This window comes from Salvia splendens, chromosome 7 (genome assembly GCF_004379255.2).
Source record: "Salvia splendens isolate huo1 chromosome 7, SspV2, whole genome shotgun sequence".
Taxonomy (NCBI): domain Eukaryota; kingdom Viridiplantae; phylum Streptophyta; class Magnoliopsida; order Lamiales; family Lamiaceae; genus Salvia; species Salvia splendens.
The window spans coordinates 14905437-14915724 of NC_056038.1; the positions used below are offsets into that span (position 1 = coordinate 14905437).

The 10288-nt window shown below is 46.7% G+C and overlaps 1 protein-coding gene across 1 annotated transcript; it reads right to left on the reverse strand.

Moving 5' to 3' along the window:
• Positions 1–5215: 5215 nt before the first annotated feature.
• Positions 5216–6451, reverse strand: LOC121810462. The gene has a single exon (XM_042211228.1). The coding sequence runs from the start codon at positions 6449–6451 to the stop codon at positions 5216–5218; it is 1236 nt and encodes a 411-aa protein (XP_042067162.1).
• Between the last annotated feature and the right edge of the window lie 3837 nt (positions 6452–10288).

The window sequence follows — 10288 nt, forward strand, 5'->3', positions numbered from 1 at the left end:
CAGGGGTAACACATTTAAGGATGCTCCCAAGTCACACATAGCATGCTCAATTTTTACATCGCCGATAGAAATGGGCAAAGTGAACATACCTGGGTCATTGCATTTCGAGGGCATCCTCCGCTTCTGAATCACCGCGGACACATTCTCGCCTATCAAGATTTTTCCACTAGGTCGAGCCTTCCCAGCTATAAACTCCTTGATGAACTTGCTGAAAACTGGCATTTTCAAAGCCTGTAAGAAGGGTAGATTTATCTCCAGTTTCCCGAAAATATCCATAAGATCTACTGGCTCATCCTTCTTTTTCTTTGCCTCTCCTCGGTTCGGGAAAGGTTTTGGTCGTTTCCCGGTTCCGGAACATTCACCTGCTGAAGATTTATCAACTCCTCTGTTCTCTACCAATTCCGGCTCTGGATCTAGGAAAAAGGGTTCGATTGTCCTGGGCAACTGTTTCTCTAAATCTCCTGCCCGAAGTTCATCTCTAACCGCAGGGTTGCTCTCAACCGAGTCCCTTGATTCAGTGGTTGTATCCTCTATTCCCTTATCCTTAATGGGGGTCGTGACCTCTCCGTACCTCATGACCGGCCCTTCGTACTCCTTCCCAGATCTTAGTGTGATCTGGCTAATATTGGCTCTGTCAGGTGGTCTTACCGATGCAGGAATCTTGCCCTCGTTTCCCTGCATATCACTCAAGGAAGTAGCTATTTGAGACAACTGTTTGGCCAACATATCCATTGCCGCCTTCTGTTCTTGCTGCGCATCCTGAAGCTTGTGAACCACATCATTGTTCGACTGTAAATTGTTCTGAATGTGCTGCTGGGAACTGACGAGGTCGTGAACCATCTCATCAAGGTTCCTTGGTCTAGAGCTTGGCTGACTGGGACCTGGCCCTATATTCTGGATTGTTCCACTTCCTTGGCCTGGGCGAATGTGCCCTTGACCTCCTGGATTGTTGTTGAAATTACTTCCTTGACCTGGGTAAGGTGCTTTGGCATTCCTTTGATGTGGTGGTACATAAGAGTTCCCTTGATAATTCTGATTCTTGTCTCCCCAGGTCGAGTGATCTCCTTGGTTACGGTTATTCCAATTTCCTTGCCCCTCATGATTTCTCCAGTTACCCTGCCTCTCGGGTTGCGGTGCGGACTGTATACTCAATTGGGGTGCTGGCTGGCTTTGCTCATTTTCAGACCATCTAAAGTTCGGGTGATTTCTCCAGGGTGCATCTCTTTGTCTTCCTTGGTTCCAACTTCCATCAGGATTCCAACTTCCCATCGCGTTCGCCTGGGCCTGGTAATTTCCTTCCTGAGGTCCGTAATATTGCTGGAGTTGATTATCTCCTGGACCTAACATCTTAGCCGTTTCCTTTAGTGCGGCTGTATTAGTCCTTTCGATAGCATTCAGCAAGGCTTTCTCCAGCCTATCAATCCTTGCTTCAACTTTGTCATCCTCCAGCTCCCTCAATGCATTCGCAGAGCCTCTTCTCACAGCATTCCTCGTGCTGTCATACGCCTTCTTGGCGTCGATTAATCTTCCCAAAATCTCTCTTGCCTCGCTTCCTCTCTTCCTTGTAAAATTCCCCCCGCTCGAGGAGTTCATCAAATCCTTAGACTCGGGAGTTGCCCCTTCATAAAACAGAGAGTATGTCTCCGCCTCTATCATCCGATGATTCGGGCACGCGTCCAGCAATCCCTTGAACCTTGACCAGTATTGGCTCAATGACTCATCGTAATCCTGCTTGCATTCCACTATCTCCTTCTTCAGAGCGTTCGTCTTGTTGGATGGAAAGAAGTAATCTAGGAACTCCAATTTAAAGTCCCTCCAGGTGCGGATAGAATCAGGGGGTAATCTCAACAACCATGTATTTGCCTCCCCCTTTAGAGTGAAAGGAATCGCGCGCAAGCGATAGTCCTCCTCTGTCGCATCATTAGACCTCTTTTGAATGCCACACAACTTGCTAAACTCGTTCAAAAACTCGTACGGGCATTCACTCCTTCGCCCAGAAAATGTTGGCAAGACGCCTAACACATTCGTCTTGATCTCAATAGATTTCTGACGTGGGTTCATCACTATTGCATGCGCTGGCTCTCCATCGAGATGAGCCGTTAGTGACCCTATTTCTGGATCTGGGTCTGCTACGTGCGCCATCTCAACTTCCTCTTCCTCCCCTGTTTCCGACTCTGTTTCTGATTCTGGTGGGGACTCCGGATCCTTTCGTCTTGAAGATTCCCAGGATTCGTCACTCAAAAACTCAGTCGGGAACGGATCTCCCGTCGTGAACCCTGATCTGGTAGTTACGGTGGAGGGTGTATCCTTGATCTTCCAAACGGACTGACCGTGTTTCCAACCAGACGAGTTACTCCGGTAGAAGCTCCTGCTCATGCACTACAAAGAAAACGAAAAAAAAACAGTAAATTAAAATTATTCGTACCAACTACTCTAGGCACTAACACAAAGTACGCCATCCGTCCCCGGCAACGGCGCCATTTGGAAGGGGGGGGAGAGATTCAGAGAGACGCTCTTTCGTACGTATGCACAGAAATTGATCAATGCAAGCGCTCGGTCAAGACACCATGCTTCTTAAGTCCACTGGAGCACAGGGTCCAGGAACTCAAGAGAACATACAGTGCTTTAGTCGTTGGACACTCTCAACTCCCCTTTCAAAAAATAATATAAATCCCTCAACCCGAATACTATGAATTAGTATAGGGAAGTGGGGTCGATCCCACAGAGATGGACTCGCAAAGTAGTGCTCAGAGGCTTTGGACAAACAAATGGCTGCTGCCACGCAAAAGGGTTGAGAATTTTAAACTAACTCTAGACCTAGGCAGGAAATGTAAATGCTAGACCTAGGACATGTTAACTTGTAAATTCAGACTTCGATAGCAAGAAACATAACCACTTCCTGGACAGTGTAAACAACTACCTAATCTAGCTAAACAGAATATAACTGAAAGTGGGGACCATCATTCAAAAAGTGGCAAGTACAGAAAGGACTGCAGACAACAAACTTTGACGCTAGCTCGTAGCACAATGCATCCTCTCAGCTGGATTAAACTTGCAGATGAACAAAACAGAACACAAAGCGAGATTCGAACAGAATATAGAAATTTGCTCGTCGGAAACTTGCCACAAAATGGAAACACATCAGATCTGCGTACACTAGACGGAATGAAAGAAAAACACGTAAACTAGGCATAAAAATCAGATCGAAACTACTTCAGATTCACGCCAGAATACTTGATCCACTCCGGATCCAAGACATCCGAACTCAACAACAAACAAATTCAGCAGATCAAACACGAATTCCTCTACAATCCAACTCCAATCTCCCAGATCTGACCATTAACCTGCAATGACTCAAAAACAGCTGCGAAACGCATCCAACTCAGACAATTTAAAACACCAAAATCTCAACAACGAAACAATCAAACTAGAAATCAACACATTTGCCATAACAGAAAATCAAACTTGCATTAAAACCAGAGATTCTTCGGTAAAAACAGCGAACCGAGCTTCGAACAACGAAGCTCGGTAGAGTAAGTAAAATCCGGAAAGCGAAAGAGAAATTGTTTCTTCGCCCCAAATAAGAGCGGTGTTACACACTATCGAAAGCTAAGATGAAACCCCGGACGTGTGAACTGAAATCTCCGCAAATTAGTACCAAGTGTGTGTATGGAAAAATGAACTAAGCAACAGGCTGTGGTGAGGTCTCCACCGAGAAGATCCCTCCAGCTTGCATGCTTCTGCCTTTTATAGATGCGGACATAGCCCTCGAGTCTTCGTAGAAATCCCTATTCTACCCTTCAACTCTAGAGCTTCCTCCGTCGAGCAATTCTCTTCATAATCGTTCACTAAATCGCCATTTCCTCGACCCTGTGATTTTTTGGTCTTCTTTCCTGGATCTGGCGAATTCCTTCACACACCTGGCTTAAAATGTGCGTTAGCCCCAATAAAATCACGAATTAAGTCCCTAGACCCATGCATAAAATTAGCCTTATCAGCAGGGAATATTCACTGAGAGTGAGCGACTCATTGATTGCTACGTGCTTTCCTTCTAGAATGACGACGCTTTTTTCTGTAACAGATTTATGACTCAGCTCGTCCTTGCGTCTCATATGTAGGCACGTATCCCCTTCTAGAACGTCGTCCTTGATAACAGAACGGTGTGCCACGTCCAGCTCATTTCCTCACGTGTTCTTCTTCTAGAAGCCAGCGGTCCCCTCCTAACTGCTTGATCTCCCCCTTTGATCAACTCCCCCGATATCCGGCCTTTTTAGCCGTTTGTACTCACTTGATCGGTTTGGCCTTGCTGCCTTGGTCAAGCGGCATTTCTGCACAATTAACACTTGTTTTGCGCAATAAACCAATCAAGTAGCATATGTTTTACCCATAAACCGATGCAATCTTCCAACAGGTCCGAGAAAATGCTCATCATGCACATCTGGAAAGTGCCTGTGGCGTTACAGAGGCCAAATGGCATCCTTCTGTAAGCATATGTGCCAAAGGGGCAGGTGAATGTTGTTTTCTCCTGGTCGTCTGGATTCACAGCGATCTGGAAATAGCCACTATAACCATCCAGGAAGCTGAAGTACTACTTCCCTGCAAACTTCTCCAACATTTGATCAATGAAGGGCAGAGGGAAGTGATCCTTCTTTATGGCTTGGTTCAGCTTTCTGTAATCTATGCACATTCTCCACCCAGTAACCGGCCTTGTCGGGATCAATTTGTTCTTTTCATTTTTCACGACTTGGATTCCTCCTTTCATCGGCACCATTTGCACTGGACTGACTCAGTTACTGTCCGGGATGGAGTAGATAATTCCAATCGAGACCAACTTAATAATTTCCTTCAGCACCTCTTCCCTCATGTTAGGGTTGAGCTTTCATTGTTGGTCGCGGTGTGGCTTGGCTCCTTCTTCCAATCGAATGTGGTGCATACACAAGTCTGGGCTGATGCCCACCAAATCTGTCAGTTTCCATCCAATCGCCTTCTGATTTCTTTTCAATACTTCCAGCAATCTATCTTCTTGCCCCTGGGTCAACTGGCTATTGATAATAACAGGCATTGTTTCTTCCTCCCCCAGGTAGACGTACTTAAGATGTACTGGAAGGGGCTTCAACTCCTTCGTGGGCTTTGGCTCTTCAGTGGGAAGAGGGTTTTCTGCCGCTTCTTTTTCCAGTGACTTACCTTGATCAAGCCGCTTGGCTAGGCTAGATACTTAAGCTGTCCCACTTGACCCAGCTGGCCTCGGACGCTCGCAAAAATCCGTTATTGCCTTTGCGATGGCTTGGTCGTCCATCTCTCCGACCTTCTTGGTCTCAAACCATTCTTCTACTTTTTTTTCAACCTCTTTATCTGCAGCGGAATCGGTGAATTTCCTCTTTAAGAATTCCTCTTCCAGAAATTCCTGCACCAATGGTTCAGTTGCGTCCACAGAGTACACGTTCTCGCCGTCGGCTAGCTTCTTCATGGCTTCATCAATATTGAACGTGTACTGCTCTCCCTTAAAATTCAGGATTATAGTCCCATTTCGGACGTCTATAACAGTGCTGGCTGTGGACAGGAATGGTCGTCCCAGTAGGACTCCACTCAATTCCTTTGCTGGGGGCTCCGTCATCTTGATTACAAAAAAATTAGCTGGGTACAGAAAGTTATTCCCCTTTAAAATAACGTCCTCCAGAATTCCTTCTGGGTGAATACACGATCTGTCAGCCACGTGTATCATTATGCCAGTGTTGACGAGTTTGGCTGCTTCTAGTTTCCGATAGATGGAGTATGGCAGAACGTTGATAGATGCCCCCAAATCGCACATGGCGTGCTCCACTTGGATATCTCCGATAGAAATAGGGAGCGTGAACATTCCAGGGTCAGTTTTCTTGGAGGGGAGGTCGCTTCTCTGGATCACGGCAGAGACGTTCTCATTTGTAATTAGTCTCCCTTCCTCGTTGACTTTCCCCGCCAAGTAGTCTTTGATGAATTTACTAATTGGGGGCATTTTTAACGCCGTCAAGAGCGGCACCTTCATCTCCACGTCCTTGAACATGCTTGCCACATCGATTGTGACGTCTTTCTTCCTTGTTACCATTATGCGATACGGATATGGCTTGACCTTTTTAGTTTCCTTTTTCTGACTTTCTTCCGAAGCTTCACCTCCCACCTTTTCCTTGCCTTTTTCTTTCGCCTGATCCACTTTGCTGGATCCTCCCTCTTCTTCACGGTTGGGTCCAGAATCAGTTGCTGGAGACATTGCAGGATAACTGGGGCCTTGGTAAACTTTTCCTGACCTCAGGGACACTTCGCTGATGTGTTCACGACCAGGCGTCTGTACAGTAGCTAGGATTTTTCCTTCATTCCCCCTCAGCTCAGCCAGCAACATCGCAACTTGAGAAAGCTGTTTTGTTAATATCTCCAACGCTGCCTGCTGCTCTTTCTGAGCCTCCTGGATTTCCCGCATCGCATCATTAGGATGATGCGGTACTATCATATCGCCTAGGTTACTGCTGGGGTGACGGTTATATCTTTGATACGGCGGCCCCCTCCGTGGTTGGGCTGCGGGTAGTCAGATTGCCCGTGGTGTTCCTGCTGGTATGGCGGCTGGTTGTAGTGTTAATTTCCCGGATACTGGTTTCCTCGTTGATGTGGCGGGACATAACTAACCATCTGGTTGTTTGGCTGCCTTCCCTGGTTGTTTGACTGAGAGCCTTGCTGTCTGTACCCCCAATTTCCTTCCTGTTGTCGGCTTGACCAGTTAGACTGTCCTCCACTTGACCAGTTCCCTTGAGGTCCACTTGACCACCCTGCTTGTCCTCCCTGCATTTTGTTCCCTCCAGTGTTTGGCCTATCCTGGATTCGAGCAGGCCAGTTGGGCTGCCCGTCAGAGGGTTGTATCTGCTGTGTCGAGAGTGGTTGGCTTTTATTCTGATCGGTCCACCTAAATTTTGGGTGGTCCCTCCATGGAGCATCTCTCTGCTTCCCCTGGATCCAGTTGCCATTTGCGTTCCAGTGGCCAATGGCATTCACTTGGGCATGCGGTTCTACCACAGGGGGGAATTCGTAGTAATAATAATGATGTTCTTCTGGTGGGGACGGTTGCGGTACATACTGTGTCTCCCTTGGTGCAGGTGGTGGTGGCGGCCTGGCCTTCTCCACTGCTTCCAGCAGCTTCTTCTCCATTTGCTCGAATCGAGCCTCCAATTTTTCATCGTTGTGCGCCTCTGCTGCGTGCACAACTCCTCTCCTATACTACCCTCAAGATGTCTCGTACGAACGCTTGGCCTCGATCAGCCTCTCCAGTATATTCTTGGCTTGGCTAAATGCGGTTTTCGAGAAATCCCCTTGAGCTGCGAGGTTGAGGTCGTTCTTGCTGTCTATTGTGAGTCTCCCATAAAAGATCGAGTAGATCTCTCGCTCCCCCAGCTTGTGGTTAGGGCATGCTTGAAGCAGCCATTGGAATCTGTCCCAGTACTGGCCGAGGGGCTCATCGTACTCCTGTCTGGCTTCTGTAATCTTCCTTTTTCTGGGCACTCTTCTTCGATGCTGGAAAGAAACAACCGAGAAATATCATGCGGAACTCAGCCCATGTCCTGATGGATCCTTCTGGCAGCCTTGACAGCCAGACACCCGCTTCGCCCTTCAAAACGAAGGGAATAGCTTTGAGCCTGTAATCTTCGGATGTGGATCCAGCCGGCACGGGTTGAATATCACAGTATTGGCAGAACTCCTCCAGAAAAGCGTACGGAGACTCCCTCGAAAGACCGTAGAAGTGGGACAAAACAGCCAGCACTCCTGACTTAATCGCGATGGTCCGCATCCCAGGAGTAGCGGCGATGGCATGTGTGGGCTCCCTGTCGTCATGAGCGTGTAAAGAACCGATTCCCAAGTCATTGTCAGCGAGGGCCATCTCTGCTTCTGTTCGTTCTAGTGGTGGTGGTTGTGTGTTTTGTTCAGCGGCTGTTGCTGCTTCTAATGCTGCTCCGTAACGAGTGGTGACAACGCCGACTTCCTGGACTCTCCAATGAGCGTTAGCGCCTCTGTATATAAGAGGGTGATTCCAGTGGCCGCCGCGATGGTACCTTCTCATCAACAGCAGGAAAAACAAATGAGAAAAGAGAGAAATAAAATTATATACACCTACGCACTACGCACAAACATAAAATAACACCATGCTTCCCCGACAACGGCGCCATTTTGGAAGGCCTCGAGAGGGGCGCGAATTCAGACCAAGTTATATTGAAGATAACCGAACCGATTGGATCAGTTAGCAAATGTTGTTGCCACTTGATCGATGCAAACTCGCTCTCACTCGTTTCCTACCAACGTAATTTGTAAACTCCCAATTTTGCACTACTTTAACAGTAAAGCGGCAAGTTCGGGGTCGATCCTACAGAGAAGTTGGTGTATCAAGTGTGTGAATAGTGAACAGGGGTTGGCTGCTGCCACACTTTAACTTGGGAGTTTTTAACTACAGATTTTACTCTAGGCAGGATTAAACTTGCTAACTTGATCAAGGTAACTTTAACTAATGGGTCAAGTGCATCGTAACGAAACTGAAACTAAAGCAGTAAATGCGAGGATGAAAACGAAAACAACATTAATTAAACTAGAACAGTACAGCGTGAAATTTAAACTAAGCTAGCACTTCGGAAAATAAGAAAGAAAATAAACCGAGAAGATCCTCGGCGGGAAACTTAAGAATACGCCGACAGATAACAAGTATTCCGCAGCGCTTCTTGAATCGCCCTCTCTAACTAAGCAACACTTTATCTAAGCTAAGCTAAGCTATCTAGAAAACTGGACAAAGCTAAACTAAGACGGAAAGTAAAGGATCCCCCTCTCCTTGTGGTGGCACATCCTCCATTTATAGGCGCAACACGACCTCCAGCTGAATAACGACCTTGGCAGGGAATATTCGCTCACGCTCAGAGTGAGCGACTCATTGATTGCTATGTGCTTTTCTTCTAGAATGACGACGCTTTTTTTCTGTAACATATTTATGACTCAGCTCGTCCTTGCATCTTATATGTAGGCACACGTCATCTTCTAGAACGCCGTCCTTGATAACAAAACGGTGTGCCACGTCTAGCTCATTTCCTCACGTGTTCTTCTTCTAGAAGCCAGTTGTCCCCTCCTAACTGCTTGATCTCCCCCTTTGATCAACTCCCCCGATATCCGGCCTTTTTTGCCTTTTGTACTCACTTGATCAGTTTGGCCTTGCTGCCTTGGTCAAGTGGCATTTCTGCACAATTAACACTTGTTTTGCGCGATAAACCAATCAAGTAGCATACGTTTTACCCATAAACCGATGCATGAAATAGGCCTTATCATCGACTCTTGATGCGGATGCAAGCTCTTTCCCTCGGCCTTTAGATGGTTATAGGTAGGGGTAGAAAAGTGTGGATTGAATCGGACTCTAAAGAATTGATCTCCTTAATTCAACTCAACAAACTCGGGCCGACACATCTACAACATCAAACGACGTTCATCCGAAACAAATTGAAGGAGGTTGTTTCCAAGATTCCCACTGCAATAACGTCGGAAACAAAGCAGCGGAATATGCAGCAAAGCTAGGGTATCCCGAGAATGGCCAGCAGGAATTTGACTGTGACATAGCCCCGGCGATGATCAAAGCGTTGGTAAGAATGGGTCAACTCAACATGCCGAATTTTTCAATTCCTAAGGTACTAGTAGGATGGTGAAGTTTAGTGAACATAGGCTGATCTTACTGTAATTTTTGAGGTGAGTAATTTGGTGTCACTGACATGTGTGCGGAGGGGACAACAAATTACTCCCTACGTGGGCTCTATGTCACTTTTGGGCATAAAGCATGTAAATGGTCTTTTATGATAAAAAAAACTGAATAATTGGGAGATCCTATGATATAGGATTCATATCAACTCCCCCACGGTTTAAATCCATCTTGTCTTCAAGGTGGAAACCACGAACCAAAGACAAGAGTTGAAAGCAAAAGCTTTGGTGAGGTGTCTCCTCCTCCTGGATCAAACTCAAACCGAATAGCTGAACGTATCTCTCGATCACCTCCATCAAAAATCAACCAAGGAGACCTAATGTGGCTGGCAAAATTCCATGCCAAAACGAAAAGCTTGTCCACGCCTCCATGAATGCTCAAACATGGCGTGTCATTGCGCGGAGGGATCAACCTTACATCGGTGTCAAGCGATGTAGATCGCTTGAACATCATTGAGTGAGGCGACGACCTTCTTCACTTCATCAGTGGAATTGTCCTCCTCTACATCGTCTAAAAATGCCACTTCCTCCTTCTCTTCACTCATAT